The 23,138-nt window shown below is 37.3% G+C and overlaps 1 protein-coding gene across 1 annotated transcript in view; it reads left to right on the top strand.

Annotated features, from left to right (window-relative positions):
• The window catches only part of LOC120514855 (BMP/retinoic acid-inducible neural-specific protein 3-like), a 323,313-nt gene extending 310,530 nt beyond the window's left edge, over window positions 1-12,783 (top strand). Inside the window, exon 9 of the mRNA XM_039735464.1 lies at window positions 9,067-12,783. Coding sequence (XP_039591398.1) covers window positions 9,067-10,183 — 1,117 coding nt within the window. The 3' untranslated portion in view covers window positions 10,184-12,783. The remainder of the gene's footprint in view (window positions 1-9,066) is intronic.
• Window positions 12,784-23,138: the final 10,355 nt, after the last annotated feature.

Raw genomic sequence — 23,138 nt, 5'->3', positions numbered from 1 at the left:
CTCATTTAATCCTTCAGAAAATTCCCACAGATTTGGCAAGAAACTATAGAAAGGCGAACAGCTGTATTGCTTTCAAAGTCTGAATTAGTTATTAAAGTAAATTTAGCCAGCCATGTGCTCCTCTACAAAAGCACTGAGATGCTAGAATATTTATTAGAAATACCTTACTACTCTGTTTGAACACAAATTAATTTCTGACCTCAATTAAATTGCTAAACTGTGGGGTCAAGACCTACAAGTAAGGATTTAAACAATATGCACAGCCATGAACAAAATGCTTTCTTTCTTTCCTCTGCTGCTCTACCTTCTACTTGCTTATTTCCAAATCCATTAATTCATTTCCTGAACCCAATAAATGTAATTTTGAGTTGTGAAGATCCAAAATCTATCCTGACAGCAGAAAGCAGGAATCTACTGTGCCATGAACACCAGTCTCTCCCAGTGTGCATGTATGGGCCCACACCTGCACACACTGGGTGGTCTGTTTAGAGTAACCAATTTATGTTACCTGTGCTGCATAAAAAAGGAAGACCAGAAAATCCAGACTAAAGAATGCAGGAGCAATTTGTAGACTCCATACAGACAGAGATCCAGCAGGGATTTGAGTCCCTAGAGCTTTAAGACACTAAACAATGGGCCATGCTTCCTATTTTCAGCTTACTCATATTAGTCAAGCAACCTTTGTTATGTTATATATTGTATTTTTCCATTTGGGGAGTAACTTCTAAGCATCTTTCTTTTCTTTTCCATGGTATTCTGCTTAATTAACCAGGCAATAAAGCATAAACACATAAGCACAGCAAGACACTGCAAAGTTCTTTGGGAACAAATGTATTTTGCAATTGGCACATCTTGTACTGAATTCCACAAGGTGTACTTCACAATTTAAGTTTTACCTAAAATATACATGATGATAATAATGGACTTCCACCTTTTTAACATTCTCATTTTTTCTGTTCCAGTTAAATCAACCAATAAATAAAAATAATCACAAATAAAAGCCATATAGAGTACCAGTAAATAAGAGGCTTATATTCTTATTCTACAGATAGCAACCCTAATAAAAGTTATATATGAAATGTGTGAAATTAAATTGGCTGCTGTGGCACTCATGCTTCTCTGGGGGCGGCCTTGTCCAATACATGTTTGCTGTGTGCTAGAACAGATCCCATAAGCTCTCCTGTCTTAAGCCTGTCAGAGGTTTACAAGAGCCTTCCATAAGGACAATTGCTCATAAATGTAAAGAATGTTGACAGCATTTGTTCTGGAATGAGACTGACATGATCTCAATACAGTAAACACTTAAAAGGTGAGTTCCTTCGGTACAGGAGCCTACTGCATCCATCATACTTTTCTGATTTTTATGTCTACTCCCTATTTGCATCGTCAGGCTTGTTAGAATTAATGTCCAGTTATATTGATTTGCAGATTATACTATGTATGAAATCATGCAAACACCATACTGTTCGTTATTGATATTTTGAATTGAGCAATCTTTCTTTTTTTCATTTAAGCTAACTTAAGAAAGGATACAGTCAGTCTTTCACTAAAAACAATGTTTTTTAAACACAAACAGGACTAATTTTGATTAGAGCCGTTATACAGTAATGCTAATCTCCATGGCGCCATTCCACCCTGCAACAAAACAATTTAGTTAAATTTACCTACGGAAATTCAGATGTATAACACGTAGGATGTTACCCAGCAAGCAAACTGACACTTGGCCAACTGTAGGTGCAATCTGGGTAAACATGTTGTCCGTATGTGGGCAGCCAACAATGCTTCAATTAGGATTTGCAAATCGGGGAAACTTGGACCCCAAACCACAGACCCAGGATGGGCAAACCTACAGGCATCCTAAATTTGGTAATGAAGCTGAAAAAAGGCCATACCTTACTAGTCCATCCATCCATTTTCTATACCGGCTTATCCTGGGTAGGGCTGCCACACACTTGGTGGCTATCCCAGCATGCAATGAGTGCCAGGAGAAACAGCTAGTGGACAGAAAATCAGTCCATCACATGGTGAACACATTCAAACACACAGCATGGGGCCAATTTAGCAGCACCAATCCACATAACCTGCATGATTTTGAACTGTGGGAGAAAACCAACATGAACATAGGAAAATATGCAAACTCCACACAGGGTGGGGACATGAAGCCCTGTCTCCTTACTTTGAGGCAGCAGCACTACCCCTGCACCACACCTTTTTCATGTTTAGTCGTTGCTTTTACAATTTATTAAATAATAAGAAATGACATAAAAAGCACAGTACTAATATGGCTTTAAACTATTTATTTTTACAAAACACAAAATTCCTTTGCATTGATTGGTACTAGTCCAGCTTTTTTTTGGGTACAGAGTTACAACACTCAACCGGAAAAAATGACCAATAATATATACAAATTGTACAATTTTAGCTAAAATAAAAGCAATATTTTTTGAAGTTATTCATATTGTTATTTATACTTCTACAATCAAGATCTAAAACCAATGAAAAATACTCATCTGCTGTTACTCTGCAACAACATTAAAAAGTGAGAAACTAATCGGGGATTGGCAACATTGGCAAACATTACCAAACCATCTTTGGGCCAATGAGGAGCATACTGAACTGGCACTGCCAGCAATTAACCCATTTTGGGCCAGTAAAGGAACTTTGTTAAGGGCCCCATGTAGCAGCCCCCACATTGGGACAGTGCAGAAATGAATTGAGTTTTCCACACAGGGGGCCACCATGTGCATGTTTTCTGGGTAGCAATTACACAATGTGTAGAAACAGCATACTACTAATTTGTTTAAGCTCAGGCATCTGGTTACTGCTAAACTGGATGCCACTAAACCTTCATTCACCTCCTCTATATCATTTTTACCGTTATTTTTAGAGTTGGGAGTAATGCATTGCTAAATACATCATGTAATAATATTGTCTTTTTAATTTTCATGGGTGCTGCCATACTGTTTACAACAACAACCCTGTTGCTTATCATGTAATTCAAGACCTCTGACATTGTTACACCGCCCCTATAAAATATGGAGGTATGCATTCACTCATGTCCTTTATTTGTTAAAACAAAAAGAGTGTCACAAATTATTATTATAGAGGCTTTTTATTTGAAACAAATAACTGTTGGCTTTGGACAAAAACTTTTGACTTCTGACAAATTTTTGGTAGCAGTGTGGTTTTGGTTTTTAGACCTTAATTTTTGGTCAATGACCCCAACTTGCGTTTTGTCTGATAGTTTTAACCGCACCTAAAAATATTTCTAATATGTCATTTAGATTTAATTCAAATGACAACTACAGTTAGTGACTTGTTTCCAAGTTTTTAGCTTTCCTGCTATTCTCAAATAAATTTTTGATTTTCATTTTTTTGAATTTCTTTTACATTTTAACTGTTTTTTATTTTTATTGACTATTTTGTAATATCATTTCGTAGTATGCAATTATTTTTCTGACTAGTATGTATTTAATTATATATTCAGTAGTCATAATTGAGGTCGAGGAATTAATTAATATTAGATTTAGCTGAGGTACCTGTAGGAAGGGGTTGACCTTAAATTGCACTCCTTTTAGATTTAGCAGGATCTTAGCACGTGAAGGAGAGGAGGTAGAGAAACATCAGGAATAACAGATTTTGCTGAACAGCTATAGAAGGTTAAAATCCTATTAAATGTCAGCCAAAGTGTGTGTCATTGCCTGTTGCTCCTTGGGAGGCAGAAGTCACCAACACCCTCTCTCCAAAGTACTCTGTCCCATTCAGTTCTCTCTGTCTCCCTTACTGGATTTCTCCATTCTGCACATGTCAGCCATCATAACGTTATTTTTTTTCTTGGCTTGCCTCTCATTATATTTCCCTTCTGGGTTCCAGTTTAAGGCATGTTTGATGATACCTCACCATGTCAAACTGCTTTGTCTAATTTCATCTTCTATATTAAATTGTTTTGTTTATTGCCATAGGGCAATGATTTGTATTGTGTTTGGCTAAAAATCAAAAGAAATTTCCTGAGGTAGCTGTTGACAAATGCTTGTATTTTTTTAAGCTGTGTTCATCATTTTTTTTTCTATATGTACTGTACAGGCTGTTTTCATGATCCAGTTAATAACTAACTAGAAATAAGCATAAGAGGCATCCTTTTATATTATATAATAGGAAGCTTCATAATTTTTAACTTATATGTATGCATCTGCAAAACGTTTCTTCATATGAGTTTCTGACAACCAACCAACCAACCATTTTCCAACCCGTGGAACCCGAACACAGGGTCACGGGGTCTGCTGGAGCCAATCCCAGCCAACACAGGGCACAAGACAGGAACTAATCCTGGGCAGGGTGCCAACCCACCGCAGGAGTTTCTGACTGTGTTTACTAATTTTTCTTAAAATTCTATAATGACAAAGGGTCAGCCTACCTGCCCTTTTAAAGATCTTTTCATCATCTTATAAAGTTGTATGGCAAGTACAGTGGGAACTACCACACAAGAAACTGTTCTGCAATAATTTATAAGATGACAGCCTAGTCTGTACATGACTAGTTTGGACAAAAGCCTACTTGCTTATCTGATAGGTATTTGTATTTTTTCTGTTTAAAATGATTTAAATGAATATTTTACCAGGAACTGAAAGCAGATAGATACCTCAATACTTTGTTACGCAATACACAGTTACTTACTGTATGTCTCCTTTCTTAGGTATCTTAACTAGAAGTGCCTCTTTTCATTTCAGTTGTGCCTCTTCATAATTACATATTTTTCAAACAATGGGAGACGTGTGTCATTTGACTTTTCAAATTCTGTTTTGAAAGTTTCTTCTATTATGACACCAGCTCCTGGTGATGTATTCTTTTATTGTCCTGGGAACAAGTCTTTTGTGTCAAAAATTGATAGTTGGCCTAGATGTAACTGAAATGCTGATTTTGTCCTTTTTGTCCTTGTTTGGTAAAGTGGACTAAGTTGCTATGGATTGTCATTGTTTTGATGTCTAATCTAGAAATTGATAAAGTCAAAAAGTAGTCAATATGTCAGAACATGATGCAATCAATACATTTAAAAGCAAATTTCATACAGCCCAATGTGCATTACAAAACAATAATACCAGTAAGTTTGTACTGAAATAATAATAATAATAATAATCACATTGATAATAAAGCATATAGAATAAATGAAAAGTTATTGATACTGTTACCTAATTATTCCACAAGTATTTAAGTGATAGAATAATTGGTCACCTTTTTAAACAATACTTACAGCTAAATGTCAAGATAGGAGAATCAGATTTTTAGAAATACAAAATCCTGGAGAAGATAAACGTCCGCAGATCAATGGTTTTCAGTAGTTTAAGAAAAGGCCACCAAGCCTGACATTGGTATACCACAATTCTGTTATCAAACTCAGTTTTACCATTTCTGTCTTCTTTTTTGTCATTTTTTCCTTTGTTCTATTATTGGAGTATCTTGTCTCACACTCATGGAGTAGAAACCCACTGCCTTTCACATCCAGCTTTTATGGAGCAGCAGGAGATATGGCATAATAGCTATAAAGAAATGTTTCATATATCGTAACATTTTGTTTTTTATTTTGCTTATAGAGATTGTTTAGTGTGCTATTGACTTCCATAAGAAATTGTCCAGATGAAAAAAAATTAACAGCAGTAATCATGCAAAGTGTATAAGAAAATTTCCAAAATACTTAATATTAGAAATAGGGAAAATACATATGTCATATCTCTTAAACTGTGTAGAACAGAGCACCATCCAAATCTGACTTTTCAAAGAGGAAATTCATTAGAGCATTAGTCAAGAAGGCATGTAGAAATTATCTGAAACAATTAGTCTTTCAAGACCAAGATGAAAGAAACTGCATTTTATAACAATAACAATTCTGAGTTTCATTGGAGAGTAGCAAATGAAAGATCTTGTTGAAAATCTAAAATTTACAAGCAGAATTTTGAGACAACTCTGAGTACAAATAGATTATTTTGCCTAATGTGACCAGAACTGAATCATTTAGCTTTAATAATAAAGGCTTGTTGTTAAAAGTACAGCGTCTTTAACAAAGTGGGATGATATTTTATAACCTTCTTACCCAAAAAAAGAAGTAAGATTCTGCTGGGCTCCATGGTCTCAAGACTGAGGCTTATCTTAAAACTACAGGCCTCAAGGCTCCACTGAGACCTAATAATAACGTGAGGCCTGCCCTAAAATCTAGAAGCAAGATTTTGGCCTGCTCCAGCCCAACAAAAAAGGGTAATAGCTTCATTATTCCAAATTATCCAAAAGTAAGAGGAGAACCATACAAAATGTTCCTCATTAAAAAAAAACAAAAAAATAAAATAAAATCAGCAATACAAGAATACCTCAGAAGCAGATAATAGATTCAAAAAGGTATATGTAAGATAAAATGTGCTTGAAACTGTCTGAATATTTTACTAGGACATCCTGACACCATTTGTAGCTGCACATTTAAATTACAAGATCAGATTATATATAACATTTTAACTTTATAGAGTGTTCTCTGATTACTTAAAACTTTTGATATGTTTAACTATGTTGAAACTTTACATAATACTTAATGGAATAAGGAATGTTATCAGAATGTACTAGTAACTGTGCACCGATTGTACTGTGTGCAGATTGGAGTAAATTAAAATATGTTCAAATTGAAAGGATAAAAGGACCTTCTTTCTTAAGACTAACCATTCTTGTTAAAAAAAGGTTGTCCATTTTGAACTTCATGTGTATTGTTGACTTAGGACTCTTCTTTATCTACAAGAAAAACAGCACAGCCAGTCCACAAATCCAAATCACAATCCTTAAAGCAGGTCAAAGTCCTAAAACCAGAGGATCAAAACAAAGTACTTATAATGGTCGAAAAAATCAAAAGTGCAAATGGTAGCCTTAAGGACAGAAGTAAGAATCATACACAATTAAACAGAACGGGGATGGTCACTCACCCCCTTAGGCTCAACATAAAAGGGACAAAGCACATAAATAGAAAAGTCAAAATATTAAAAAAGCATTTTAAAATTGTTATAAACTAGCCCCAAAGGAAGATTACCAGAAATATAAATAGAAAGTATTAAAAAAAAAGATAACACAAGAAAAACTTCCTTTGCCTTATTTCACAGGTCTTAAACCTAAGTATGGTTCACTCACATATCCAACATGAAGTAATGAAAAGCACCCCACTATCTTGTCTAAAACGTCTCCATTTCTCTCTCTTCCTCTCTTCCTTTTTTTAACTTTGTGTTTTTAAATGGATCTGCAGTGGATTCAGAAAGTACTTAGTCCCCTTCATTTTCTCCACACTTTATTGTGCTGTAGATTTAATTTTAAATAGGTACATTTTTCTTTTTTACCCATCAATCTACACTTAGTAACCCAAAATGGCAAAGTGTATTAAGAAAGGTCTGCACATTATTAAAAGTCTAAAACTGAAACCTCTCATTCATAAAATTCAATACTTTATAGAAGAAATTCTGGCTTTGAGTCTTCTTGGGTAAGTCTGTACAGGTTTTGTACACCTGGATATGGGCAGTTTTTCCCATTCCTCCTGGCAGATCCTGTCAAGCTCTGTTAGTTTGGATGGAAATCATCTGTTGACTGCCATCTTCAAATCTCTCCACAAATGTTCTATGGGGTTTATGTCTGCTCTTTGGCTAGGCCACTCAAGGACAGTCAGGGATTGATCCAAAGCCACTCTAGTGTTGTTTTGGCTGTATGATTGACCCTGTCTGTGGTAACGTCCACTCCGGAGGAGGTTTTCTTCAAGGATCTCTAGGTATTCAGCACGATTCCATCCTTCCCTCAATTCTGATCAGTCGTCATGTCCTTGCCACTGCTGCCACCATGATGCCTCAGTGTAGGGATGGCATTAGGCTGGTGATAATCAGCGCCAGGTCTTTGCCGGACATAGTGCCTGGAGTTTTGCTGGAAAAGTTCAATTTTTGTCTGATCAGATCAGATAATCTTTTTCCTAATGCTTTCAGAGACTTTTAGATTAGATTAGATAAACATTATTAATCCCAAGGGGAAACATTTAACCTGCCTTATGTCTTTTACTCAAGAGTTGCTTTCATTTTATTGATGCCGTGCTGCTGAGATGGTCATTTTTCTGACAGATTCTCCCATCACAGCAGCTGATTTTTGAAGGTCTGTTCTGGAGCTCTGGCCTCTTTGTCACCTCCTTGACCAGGGTACTTATTGCTCAGTTGGCCAGTTTGGCCAGCCAACCAACTCAAAGTTGAGTCATTGTGGTTCCAAAACGTCTGCCATTTCACAATTGTTGAAGCCACTCTGCTCCTGGGAACATGTCCAAATGAGGGAATATTTTATCATTTTATTTATTTAGTTATTACAGATGAATACTTTTAAGCTCACTTCATCCGTTTCAGGATCAAGGGACCTAGGGCAGGGAGTACTGACAGCAGCATTAGGTACAAGGCAAAAGCCAACCCTAAATGGAATGCTAGAAGTCCATCAAAACCATTTGTGTAAATTTGGCCCAACAAAGTTTATGTTTACTGTATAAGTGTATTTATAAATCAGGTACTGTACAGTATTATAAGTTGTGATACCGCAGTGCAGTGTGTTAAGGTTGATATAGACAGGATGTTCCAGTTTTCCTATCTTACCTACTGCAGTACCAGCATATAGGAATTTAGAGTATGTAGATAACAAAATGGAGCTCATGTTTATTAGACATGTTGCTGATTGTGAATGAAAGGTTCAGAGGATGTCAGTGGAAACCTGTCAGACAGAGATTTGGGTGGCAAGGGAGAGAGATCAATGTCACAGATAGAGATTGAGTGAGCTGAAATGTTCCCCGGCTCAGCTCAGTATTGTGACAGATTTCAAGCTGAATGCTTTACCACATAAATATGTAAATATGTGGGTACTGTAATATGAAAGCAGTGAATAATATGACAAACATGGCAGGCTTGCACTGACAGTTGGAAAGGAGAGCTGACATATTAACAGCTGGAACCTATTAACTTGTGTTCACACCTGGGCCTAATTCTCTTGATAATTATCAAAATCTTTAAATATCTTTCTTTTTTTTCTTAGATCACTAAACTACTGGCTGAAAAAGATCCAGTCACTCCTTTACTGCAACGAGAACAATCTTTCAGGTGTTTTCAATGAGGAGCTGCAAAGCTGTGCCTGCCCCATGGATCAGGAGTCATGCCAGAGCAGTTTACCATGTAGAGTTGGCGATGGCTCAAGCTGCTTGACCTGCTCCTCAGATAATCCAGCCCAGTGTGGCAGCTGCAACGGTGGTTATGTGCTCAGCCAGGGGATTTGTCGAACTTTGGTAGCCGACTCACCAGAACACTACTTGGGCTTAGAGACAGACTTTCAAGATCTCGAGATGAAATATCTTCTGCAGAAGCATGACAGCCGTATAGAGGTGCACGCCATCTTCATTAGCAATGACATGCGTCTAAACAGCTGGTTTGATCCTTCCTGGCGCAAGCGGATGCTTCTCACCTTAAAGAGCAACAAGTTTCGCTCGAATTTTGTTCACATGTTGCTTGGCCTGACGGTGCAAATTTGCCTGACCAGGAATAGTACCCTAGAGCCAGTTTTGTCTATTTACATAAATCCATTTGGAGGCAGTCATTCGGAGAGCTGGCTACTTCCTGTTCACGAAAACAGTTTCCCAGACTGGGAGAGGACTACATTGGATGGAGTCCCTCAGTGCACCAACTGGACTCTGATTTTAGGAAACAAGTGGAAAACCTTCTTTGAGACAGTTCACATCTACTTGCGAAGCAGGATTAAGGCCACCGATGCCATTAGCAATGAGACAATCTACTATGAACCCCTTGAGTTTATTGATCCATCCAGGAACTTGGGATACATGAAGATTAACAGTGTGCAAACATATGGCTACAGCATGCATTTTGACCCTGAGGCTATAAGGGATCTTATCCTGCAACTGGACTACCCCTACACTCAAGGATCCCAGCATTCAGCTCTGCTTCAGTTACTGGAGATCAGAGATCGTGTAAACATGCGGTCTTTACCCGGCAAGCAGCGCCTTGACTTCTTCTCTTGTATGCTACGGCATCGGCTTAAAATGTCAGCCAGTGACGTGGTTCGAATCAGCGACTCCCTGAAGGCATTTGCCGCCAGACTTCCCCACGCCGTTGAATATGAGACAACCAAACTGTGCAGTTAATGAAAAAATCCTTTTTAATCTTTATCATGTTTTGTGGGTTAGACAAATGGCAAAAAGGATGGACCATAAGACACTTGTTGAACTTATTGTGAAAAAGAATTTGAAATATAGGGCAATTTAGGAAACAGGCCCTTGATTTTTATCAGTTTTCAACAAAGGTTGTGTTGCTGTTATCTTTCTGTACATTCTTAGTGGAACAGTACTTTCTGGTGTCGTTTGCCTTCAGCTGGTCTAATAGAGAAAGATGGCACAACTCTTAAAAGTTAAAGAACACAAAATGTGGAAGCTGTAGTGTTATACTGTTAAATGAGTTGTGGCTATTCATTGGAATCTGAAAATTGAGATGAATTGAAAGAATACCCTCAAACTTGGGGAGAAAGCTGGCTTTGATTTGCTCTGAAATTTTTTATATGATTTTCTGGAGAAGGTGGTTCATTCTAATGTTGTAAGAAAGTTTTAATGTTCCTCCTTTCTGAAAGCAACTTTATTCCTGGTAATAATGACTATTATTGGAAATGCTATGGCTAAAACGGCAAGGATTCAGATGAGTTTGTACCGATCAATAATCTTTTAGTACAAGTTTTCTGTCGACTTTTTTCTTTTGATTATATGCAATATTGTTATTCTTTTCAGGATATTTTTCTACGTGTGCTTCTTTCCTTCTTTATTCTTTAAAGATGCTTTCAAAATAAAACAAACACCGCAGCGGATACAGGCAGTGGACACATAATCTGCTGTGCGTGAGACACTCATTGATGGCCTGTTGGTTTAGTGGTGGGTCACTTTAGCTGCCCATGGTAACGTACTAACGGGGTGCCTGACTTTATACATAATGTTTATTTGATCAGTGAGTGCTAGAACTAAAAAATTCAACTAAGTAAAGAGAAAAAAATACAGCTTATTATAAAATAATCATTCATACCCAAAGACATGAAGGTTAGGTTAGAATGAGGGTGTCCTTGGTTGGACTGTCCCCCCACCTGTTGTGTGCCCAGTGCTGGCAAAACACAGTGCTGGACAACCCTGAATTAGATTAAGCAAGTTTGGAAAAGGAAGGATGATATGCAGTATCATATAATGAAAACCCTAGAGCCTTATTTCAAAAAAGCCTTTGCCTTGTAGTTAATTCTGGAATGGGCTGACATACTCCATAAAGGCTGATTCCTGCCTTGCAACCATAAACTGGAAAACCCAATATCAAAAACAAGTGATGGAAGTGATGGAAGATGGGTATAAAGAAGGTGCACTTTTGTTTTCTTATTGTGTGTTAAATGTGTAATCTCACATAAACAACTTCAGATTCTTTTTCTCTTTGCTGCCAATTGATGCAGTGATGGAACGGCACCCTAAATTCCATGAAGGGGGTTTGAAAATGTTATATCACTACCTAATGACTTACAGTATCTCCTGGATGACTGCAGAATTTCATGCTAGACCCATCTATTTGTCTATTATCAGACCTACTCAGTCTAGTTCATGAATTTACCCTGCATGGGGTGTGCCAGTCTATATTATTGTGCTGGTTAGCACTACTGCAGTGATTTTAAATCCCTGCCTTGGGACTGTCTCTGTGGGGTTGCAATACTTCCTGTGTGTGCATGGTTTTCATTGGGCACACAAGTTTTACCCCCGAATCTCAACTAATAAATTGCTGAATTCTTGTAATTAATTGACGACTTCATATTGACTCAGAATTATGCCCTGAGTGGTAAGCTGGTTGCATTTTGTGTTGCACTTGATGCTGCAGGAATCAATTCTCCACAGCTCTATTTGGATTAAGCAGGTTTGACAGATTAAAATTTATTTTACATATAACACAGAACCCTGTTCTGGAAACCATGATTAGAAAATAAATGGTGGATATATATAATTTTTTTAATTTAAAAATCTTGGCTATTTTTTTTTCCACCTGCTGTGAGAGCTAAGCCACCTCTTTCCTATTTTCAGCAGCAATGGTGTCAAGTAACACATGCACATTATTCATGCTGCACTGCAGTTTGTAAAAAACATGGTCATTTTCAGCCCCATGCTGTGTGAGGTGTATCCAACTTATTTGAAATGCTTAAACACTACAAACCATTTGAAGTTGTCTCTGCCAGTAAAGATCCCTGGAGACTTTACAGCTTTAAAATGGAAATAATACTGTACTAAATTTAGGAAGTGCAACAAAGGAACTAACGGTGTTAGTGTGGGTCCTGGAGATAAATAAAAAATGCATTGGCAAATATGCACTGGAAAAAGAAAAAGAATACATTTAAAAGAGATATTCCAGACCTTTGGTCATATTTAACATGTTGGATAAGAGAAATCCTGGACAAGGTCAACATTATCCTTTTTAAACTCTACCCAGCTACTCTAAAATTTAAAATAGTATTTTTGTTTCATTTACACTCTGCCTGGTCTAATAATACTTTTAATTTGATATTAAATTTTGAAACTGAAACTGAAGTGATACCGGAAATAAGTGTTTACAAAATGAATTATGAAGAGCAGTAGCTCCAGATTATGTTTTACAGTTAACCGACTGGTACAGGCTAAAGTAATTTTATATATTTCATGTATCTATTTAAAATAAATAAAAAGCACGTTTAAAAAGTGGATAAAGCCATGATTATATCACACATCACCCTTACGTTTATAAAGACTGTGATCCTGATTATTTTGCATTTCTTTGTGCCCACATGTATGGTGGATTCAGAACATATTCAGACCCTGTCAATTTTTAAGCCTTTTTTTTATGTTGCCACCTTGTACTAAAATCATTTACGTTAACTTTTCCCCACATCAAGCAACACTCAATAACCCAGAATGATAAAACAAAAATGGCATTTTAGACAATTGATGCCAGGAGTCTTCTTGGGTCTGACACAACAAGATTTGCACACCTGGATTTGGGGATTTTCCGGCATTCTTGTGTGGAGCTTCTCTCCAGCTCTGTCAGGTTGGATGGAAACTGTTGCTGGATGGGTAATTTCAAGATGCTCGATTGGGTTCAAGCCTGGGCTCTTTCTGGGCAACTCAAGGACATTCCCAGTGTTGGCAAGAAGCCCCCCTGTGTTTTCTTTGCTTTGTGCTTATGGTCATTGTCCTGTGATCCTTCAGCCCTGTCTGAGGGCCAGAGTGCTCTGGATCAGGTTATCATTAAGGAAATCTCAGTACTTTGCTCTGTTCAGCTTTTCCTCACCCATATCTAACTGCTTGCCACCATGCTAAAGCGCTGGAATGATATTACACAGGTGGTGAGCAGTTCCTGATTTCCTACAGACATGATGCTAATCTTTTTTCTGACAGTCTGGGAGTCCTTCAGGTGTCATTTGTTTCAAACTTCAAGCTGGACAGATCAGTGGAGCATTACAGCAATGGTTGTCCTTCTGGAAATTTCTCCCATCACCACACAGGTTCTCGGGAGCACAACCAGAGTGAACATCAGCTTTTTGGTCACCTCTCTTGCCTTGGCTCTTCAGTCATGATTGCTCAGCTTGGCCTAGTGGCCAGCTCTAGGAAGAGTCATGGTTGTTTCAAATTTCTTCTGTTTAAGAGTTATGAAGGCAACTGTGCTTTGTGATTTTTTTTGTAGCTTTCCCCTGATTAGTACCTCAACGCAGTCCTGTCTCTAAGCTCAGCAGTTAATTCCTTTGACTTCATGGCTTGGTTTTTGCTCTGATAGGTACACTCTGTCAGCTGTGGAAGGTTAGGTGGACCAGTGTGCATCTTTCCTAATCACGTGCAATCAGTTGAATTTAAAACAAGTGAAATCCAAACAAGGTTTGAAACGACTCAGTAATGATTAATGATTAATTGCCCAGTGGGGGCTGGGGGGTCTTGTGCCTTGGAACCCCTGCAGATTTTTTTTTTCTTTTTTCCAGCCCTCTTTTTTGTTTGGTTTTGTTTTTTCTGTCCTCCTGGCCATCGGACCTCATTTTATTCTTCGTTACTTAGTATTGCCTAATCTTTTTTTGTATTTTTCTTTTTTCTTTCTTCATCTTGTAAAGCACTTTGAGCTACATCATTTGTATGAAAACATGTTATAGTGAGAAGTCAAGAAAATGACACATTTTATTGGCTAACTAAAAAGATTACAATATGCAAGCCTTCGAGGCAACTCAGGCCCCTTCTTCAGGCAAGAGATAATCACATTACATTACATTACATCTTTACATCTTTCCTGAAGAAGGGGCCTGAGTTGCATCGAAAGCTTGCATATTGTAATCTTTTTAGTGTCATTTTGCTTGACTTCTCACTACATTCATAATGGCTAACACGGTACAACACCCTAGTACTACAAACGTGTTATATAAATATATGTTGTTGTTGTAATAGAATGAGATGCTCATGAGCAAAATTTCAAATGTCATAGTAAAGGGTCTGAATACTTGTGTCAATGTGACATTTCATTTTTTTTATTTTAAGCAACTTTGCAAAAATTTTCTATAATCCTGTTTTCACTTTCTTATACTAAAGTATTAAGTGTTACTTGACGTGGATAAAAAAATGAATTTAAATGACTTCACCACAAGGCCAAACCACAAACAAATGTGCAATAAGCTGGCATCCCATCCAGGGTTGGCATGCACTTCAGGGGCCTCATGTATAACGCCGTGTGTAGAATTTGAACTGTAACATGATGTAAGCAAAAAAGCGGAAATGTGCTTACGCACAAAAAAATCCAGATGCATAAATCTTTGCGGACGCCAGCTTCCACGTTCTTCCACTACATAAATCCCGGTCAGCGTGAAAATTAACACATGTGCACGCACCTGCTGCCCCACCCCAACTCCTCCCAGAATTACGCCTCTTTGAATATGCAAATCAATATAAATAGCCCTTAAGCTCAGTGTTCTGCGAAAAAGCAATGGCAAAAGCACAAGGGAAAATAGAATTTCAGCGAATACCAAGTGAAGGCAAGGAAAAACGTACAATTTATTGGTTTAAACAGTGGTATAAACAACAAAAGGAAGTTGATCGAGTGACACATTGCAGTAGCACATCGGAGAAACTTGAAAGCTCAAGTTCAAAAAGTCACACAATGCCCGAAATAATAAAAGAAGTTGTCATATATAAAAGTCGCAGTGAAAAGGCGAATCGTAGCCCACTGTCTGAGTGTCATATGAAAGCTTATTAGGGTACAGAGAAAAAAAATGCACATAGTGGGAAAAAAGCACAAAATGTCAATTTTAATCTCAAAATTTCCACTTTAATCATGTAGTTTATTTTGTCATTAAAAGTAGAACATCATAAACTTCATCTTAAAATCATTTAATTTACTAGTTTCTCAAATCCCATCGTAACTAAAGTAGCACGTTAAATGCTTTGTTTTGTATTTGATCTTCTATGTGCTCTGTGTGTGTGAATCACTATGTGCTTCCGGGCTTTCTCTTCCTCTGACAGGACACAGAATCCATTTCATTCATGATATTACAGCTCTCTGAATAATTAAAATACTGAGATGTATACGTGATATCATTTTCATGATGATAGGAGTTAAAGCATGTTATTAAACATGGGAACACGACGGCACAGTGATTGTTCATGTCTCACGCAAGATGCTTACTGCGCCATGCGCGACCTTCGATGAAATACTTTATTGCAGCAGTACTGTCTCTTTCAAACGTACTAACCCCCAATTCCTGTCCTTACTTTTCTTTCTCCAAATACCCAATTGACACATAATCAGCTCTGTAATAGATATTAATCCATCTGTAAACTTAGAATGCCAATTCTTCAAAACTTTTAAGGAACATTGAAATATCTTCGTAATATGTGTTTAATTATTCAATCCATCTATCCTTTCAGTGTCACGTCAGCACCAGCAAGAATACAGTGCAAGGCAGGAACAATCCATGAACAGAGCGCCAGCGACTCGCTAGCGCTGCGGCACCATGTCCTCACATGTTTAATTATTAACAATATAGATTATTTAAAGTTGAAGTTGAAGTTTTATCTGTATAATATAATAAACATATTTTGCTGCATTTCATCTTAAAAATTATATTGCCATCATGTAAATACGCGCTTTATAAAGTTGCTCAGGTTGTGCAATATTATAACTGTGTCGCAAGTTTACAGTGAAGTGATCGTACTAATAAGTACAGACAGTTCTACAAGAAGCACTTGATGGACTGATTGAGTGCGTTTAGAGTTCTTGGGATGAAACTGTTTCTGAACCACGTGGAAAGGCTCTGAAGCGTTTACCGTATAAGAGCAGTTCAATAGACAGCATAGCTGAGGCAGCGTGTGCTTGATGCTGTATACCGATAATTCTCTTTCCAATCAGCCGCTGTACAGCTGTGATTTACATTCAGAAACAGTGATATAAATACTCCAAGTGCTGCAGTGAGTGTGATATGGAAAAAGATGATCCAATGTGGCAACCCCTAACGGGAGCAGCTGAAAGAAGAAGAAGAAAGTGTGCAGCGAAAGTAACAATGCTAAAGCAGTTATGGCATTTGGAATAGTTTGACCATTCTGTGGACCATTATATTATTACAGGTTAATTACAATCAGATGCATTAAACTAATAAACAATATGCGGTTAATTTCAGTGTATTTATAAAGCTGTGTCAGGGATGTGGATCTTAAAAAGAAAGGTAAACCACACTGGAACAGTAGCACTGCTTTGACGCTGGGTGCTGCCAGTCCGCAAAACTAAGCACAGAACTTGCGTTTCCCAGGGTATGAGCTACCGTGGAAATGTGCGTGGCTTTACTGCAAGTTTAGGTTTTATACATTTGAACGTGGAAACGTTCTTATGCAACATGTTTGTGCGTACACACCATTTATACATGAGGCCCCAGGTCTCCAAGAACTAATAATAGGAAAAAAAAAGTGTTTGGAATTTAATGGATGCATATATATCTGCCTATGTTATCTAAGACTGACTGTATGGCTTAATAAAGGACACAAATGTTTTTAAGAAGCACATTCACTTATGATGTCCTGGATGGTATCTTTGTCTTATAACAGACCTTCCAAATCATGTATATGCACCAATCCTGCAGAACAAGACCAATCCAACAACAGGATTAAAATACAGTATTATATTCATATAAACATCTCTCTGCACTGAATATAATACCTAAGAGGCTAAAGATATCCAAAAAGGAGTTTGTATTAAACAATAAAATGAATGAATAAACAAAGGGAGACCACAGTGTGCAAGGTAACAGACCAAAAATTAACCCTAATGTATCTCCAAGTCTTCCTAAACAGGTTTGGGTTTAGTGGCCCATCCAGCTACCCACTTAATAATTACCCTCATGCACTTTTTCAGCACTATGGCATCTTCCTCCCATCAGTGAGCCTTCAGCTCAGTCTCTTCTCCCAACTGCAGACTCAATTACATCCAAGGGTCAAAGTGACTTTAAACCCCCTGCTGGAACACTTCCAGGGTCTCTGGCAATCCATCTTTGCCTAAAAGGACTCCAGGATAAAACTGCTTATAAAGATGAACATACATCTCTGAGGCTTTAGCATCATCGTTTAATAGGCACCCTAGACCCAGCTTCTCCTGCCTATGAAACTGTGCTGCCACCAGTCACTTATTTGGTCTTATGTTTGTATTCTGGGTCAATGCAGCCTCACTCTCTTTCTTGATTGTTATGCCAGTCACAAATATCCAACGTGACTGACCTTGTTCACCTGCTTTTTTAGTTTCAGCCGACCTCTCTGAATTGACTGTTAGAAATACAGTTAGTGACCAACTGTGAGGATAGTGTTAAATGGAAAAGGAGAAGCACACATGCTTGGAAAAGCTGCAAAACGAGTCAATATCCAAAATTCTGGAATGTCATTGTCTAAAACCAGACATTAAAACTGTGAGCAATATCTAAACAAGAATCGTGAAAAGCTGTTAACCAAAAGGATGAGAAGTCAGTAGAACAAAGATGCTAAAATTGAAAACTAAATGCTGTGAGTCATTAATAGGAAATCTTTGAACACTATGAGCACAAGACTCCATACTTCTGTACGCTGCACTGAGTTATAAAACAGAGCATGGTGAAGTGGCACATAATGCCTCATTTATTCCTAGCAACTGTGCTGTGCACCTAGCAACCCAGTAGCAAGATGCTGAAGCAGCAATAAAATGGCAACGAGTCGCACTTAAAATTAAACAAAAAAAGTATTTGTGTTAAACCCAGAGTAAACCAATACCTCAAAACACATTTGTTGAAACATTCCATTGGGTTAGAATTCACGAATTATCTATAACTGGGGAATGGAAAACATTTATCTGACTAAAAATAATTTTCTCAAGGTGTCCCAGTTTGCAATGAGCCAGGCACTACTGTCAGTTGCTGGGTTGACCACCCCCAAGCCTCCTTGTAGTCTCTGGGGAGAAAATTGAATATTTTCATGCAGGTATTCGCACCTTGTCTTACACACTGTGGATGCAAACATCAACAAAGTTAATTTATCTTAACTCCAAAATAATTAAAAATAATGGACTCATCCTCCCTGTGCCAAACAAGCAGCAATTGGTGTTAAGAACATCAAGCCAGTCACAAAATACTGTAAGGCCGACACTTTCAATCTGCCATACATATTGCTTTATACATTTTTAGTACTTTTACATTTATTTATGTGGCTGACACCTTTATCCAAGGTGACTTACAATAGTTTAGATAAAATTGGTTATATTTCTTTTTGTTTTTCCAGCTGGAGTACAGGTGAAGTAACTTGCTCATGGTCACATATTGTCAGTAGCATGATTTGAGCCTTCTAACTCAGGGTTAGTAGACTAATACCTCTACACCACACTACATGTGACTTTGCTTTTATAGTCTGCGATAGCCTGTGTTCCTTGCCATATTAACCATATTTTGAGTTATTGCTAAAGTAGATGAAGAATAATTAAAAAAAATTGTTTTTGTTACATTTGGCCGTAGTACTAATGTGTTGCACCGTGTTATCCTTTATGGATGTAGTGAGAAGTTAAGCAAAATGACACCTTTTATTGGCTTACTAGAAAGATTACAATATGCAGGCTTTTGAGGCAACTCAGGCCCCTTCTTCAGCCAAGATGTAATTGCAAGATATAATCTTGCCTGAAGAAGGGCCTGAGTTGCCTCGAAAGCTTTTACGTTTGGCTAAAATAAATAAATCTGAAAATGAATGCTGAGGTACAAGATACATTTTTCAATTTAGAAATGTTTTTTCTTCTGCATAAAGTTTCAGTTAATGTGCTATAGGTCAGTGGTTCTCAGTGCATGGTCTGCAAGTTTGAGTCAAATGGACACAAATAGACTGCCTTCATATCTGAACACACTGGCATTGCTGAGGTGGTAATCTTTGGAGTTATGGTGTGTCTGCCTTGATTTTCAAGAATTTGATTCAAATGTAAGTAATTTCTTGCCTCAATTATCTTTAAAGGATCTCGTAAGCAAGGATGAGCTATACAACATATGTTATTTTTATTTAACTATTCGATATAAATACAGCACATTTAGTCAAACAAATTTACTAACTGTAACATAGAATTTATTCTAGGAGGCGACTGTAGGTGGTCTGCTGTATCTTAGACACTTTCAGAATCATTGTTCAAGTTTTTAGACACAAAGAAACCATTTTTTCAACCTGCCAGAGAATGGATATAAGACTAATGAACAACTTTTATAGAATTTCTTTACCAGGTCAAGTTAAAAGTATTATATTTGGTTCTGTCTAGATAGAATGTCAACAACCATTATGTGGTGACTCTCTACAGAGCATTATATCCCCAACTGCTTACAAGTACAGAGCTCTGGTAGCTCAGGGTCGCACAGAGAGTCTGAGATGAGGAGGTAAACCAGTAATCTTGTGCATCAGAATTCCAATGTGTTAGCCAGTCGGCCGCACTCCCACCACTTCAAAGAATGGCAGCATGCCAGACAGCAATAACAGGACACATTCAAAGTGTATGAGAGAATAGAAAAGAATCATAAGAAAAACTGTGAAAGAAGAATAGCCTAAAACAAAAAGGCATGCACTCAAAATTGAGTTTAAACAAAGTACATAATAACTGACTGGTATAAAATATAATAAGTATTTCCCAGTCTCATTGGATGAATTTCATTATGTCATCTAAAACAATCACACTGATTTGTACAGAAAAATCTAATTCTTGGAAGTTAAAGAAGCATCTTCTTTTATAAATGATTTTTTGGTTTTGTTCATATTAGATAATAGTCCTTATTGTTTTAGGGTAAAATTGTCTTGTGTCTGATGTACAGCTGAAATCTGAGTTAAGATGAATTAATAAGAGCTTCACCAATAGGAATAATGTGCACAAAAGCTCTACTGGGATAGATGGCATTCGTTTTACCCCAATAGGTGGGGTAAAGTAATTATTACAGGGGAATCTCTTTAATTTTAGTTTGAAACGCTCATGTCAAATAGTCTTTTATGGACTGTTCATTGCCGTCTCAGTAAAGATTACAAAACCATTTACATTTTATAAAAGGTCTGTAAAGAAATAACCCTAGGTTAACACTAGTCCCTCGCAAATTGGATAGGACTAAAGTTATCAAAGCCTCTAGTAATAATGACTTTATCCAGTGGCTTAAGTGAAGAAAAAGAACTGATGGTACTCCTTGATTGTGTGTGCTAAATAACAGGAGGATGGGGTGACCTGTCAGAGGTTCAAAAGGTGCTCAGGTATGCACAATTTATATCTAAACACGGTGCGTGGGGTGTCTTTCTTAATTTTAATTTAGTGACATCATCACATTGCATTTTTTTTGTGATCCTTACCATTATGTTTTTCCCAGTTTTACCACACACATTTTGTTCTTGGATTCTGATCCTTTTTAGGGTGTTGGTGTATCAAGAACAATATTATAGCTTTTTTTAAAAAGAATTATGGTTTGACCAATTTCTTTTCTAGTTCAGAATTCAGACCCCTGCTTGTTAATTTGACAACTTCCAATCCCACTCCTTTTTGTTCCTCTTCTATTGGTCTTTCTTTCTTTCTTTCTTTCCCTTTTGCTCCTTATCTGTTATGGTGCTTCAGTACAAGGTTGAAGTATTGCCTGTAGCTCTCCATACTCACCCTTCTACAGCTGTTTTCAGTTGTTAGTAATTTTTTCACTATCTTTGTGACTTTTCCACGCATAACATTTGTATAGAGGATACTGCCCTTTTCTGTGTTTTAGCATGGCTGCTGCCATATTGTCTCTATGTCTGTTTCAGGTAATGTCACACATTATGTCATCACCCCCTACATTTATAAGATGGAGCAGAACTATTTTCAGTATCCAAGCCTTTAGATATTTAAAAATTAGTACTTCTCAATTGTTAGACATTTCAGTATTAATGTAATGAGTCAGGGTTAGAGTTAGGGTTTTATTCTATTTATTTTTGCCATTGGTTTGTGGTTTACATATGGCGATTTGGTGATAGCTAATGTTCCCTATAATGTGTAGACCTTAAGACAGCATTCATTATTCCAGATGTGGCTTTGCAAGTGTGTTAAACAGCTTGACTTTCGTATTCTTTGACATTACTCAGTTAAATATTGGACTTCTGATTCTTTCATTACATCATTTTCACACCAATTACTGTATATGTATTCCATTACTTCACAATAAGATCAGAAATTTGTGCAGAATCTTTGAAGTCTTACCCATCATTGTTAATTTACCTTGTATTTTTCATAAAAAGTGATAATCACTTGATTCATTTGAAGCACTTTTACAGACAGCTCTCTGAGGCAAAAGTTCTCCCATACAGTGTATGATCACTCTGCTCTTTTTAATTACTTCATGTGTGACATTGCCACAAAAAATTTGTGTTAGTATTATTGAAGATTATTAAAACAATTAAACAACATGAACACATTTTAAGAGCACTTTTTAAAAAGAACAGCAGAATGTTCTACACCTGACAGGACACAACATACAGTAAATATTTAATGTATATCAAACAAATAAATCCAATGTCAAATTGTTTCCTACAAAAGCAGTATCATTAGTCTTGCTGCCTCATCAAAAGTGATTAATATTAGGACTGTAATAGGATTAATTAATAGGATTTTAAAATAAAATAACCTTTTTCTAAAATCTTCAAAGCAAAATATCTCGAATTCAACGCAACAAGGCAGATTTCACTGACAATGGCAATTTAAAATGGATGTGTGTCTCAACACAATATTAGTTTGAGAAGTGCATCTTACCATTTGACTTTTTAGATAGATAGATAGATAGATAGATAGATAGATAGATAGATAGATAGATAGATAGATAGATAGATAGATAGATAGATAGATAGATACTTTATTAATCCCCAAGGGGAAATTCACATACTCCAAAAGCAGCATACTGATAAAGAACAATATTAAATTAAAGAGTGATAAAAATGCAGATTAAACAGACAATAACTTTGTCGCATAGTGTGGAGGAGGAATGATCTAAACAGTCTGCCAGTGGAGCAGGACAGTGACAGCAGTCTGTCGCTGAAGCTGCTCCTCTGTCTGGAATTGATACTGTTCAGTTGGATGCAGTGGGTTCTCCTGATTGACAGGAGCCTGCTCAGTGCCCGTCACTCTGCCACAGATGTCAAACTGTCCAGCTCCGTGCCTACATTAGAGCCTGCCTTCCTCACCAGTTTGTCCAGGCATGAGGCATCCTTCTTCTTTATGCTTCTTTATGCTGCCTCCCCAGCACACCACCGCGTAGAAGAGGGCACTCGCCACAACTGTCTGATAGAACATCTGCAGCATCTTATTGCAGATGTGGAAGGACACCAGTCTACTAAGGAAGTATAGTCGGCTCTGTCCTCTCTTGCACAGAGTATCAGTATTGGCAGTCCAGTCCAATTTATCATCCAGCTGCACTCCCAGGTATTTATAGGTCTGCACCCTCTGCACACAGTCACCTCTGATGATCACAGGGTCCATGAGGGGCATGGGTCTCCTAAAATCCACCATCAGCTCCTTGGTTTTGCTGGTGTAAGTGGTTTGAGTCACACCATTTAACAAAGT

The sequence above is a fragment of the Polypterus senegalus genome, chromosome 14 (genome assembly GCF_016835505.1).
Source record: "Polypterus senegalus isolate Bchr_013 chromosome 14, ASM1683550v1, whole genome shotgun sequence".
Taxonomy (NCBI): domain Eukaryota; kingdom Metazoa; phylum Chordata; class Cladistia; order Polypteriformes; family Polypteridae; genus Polypterus; species Polypterus senegalus.
This window is presented reverse-complemented; position numbering and strand designations above follow the sequence as displayed.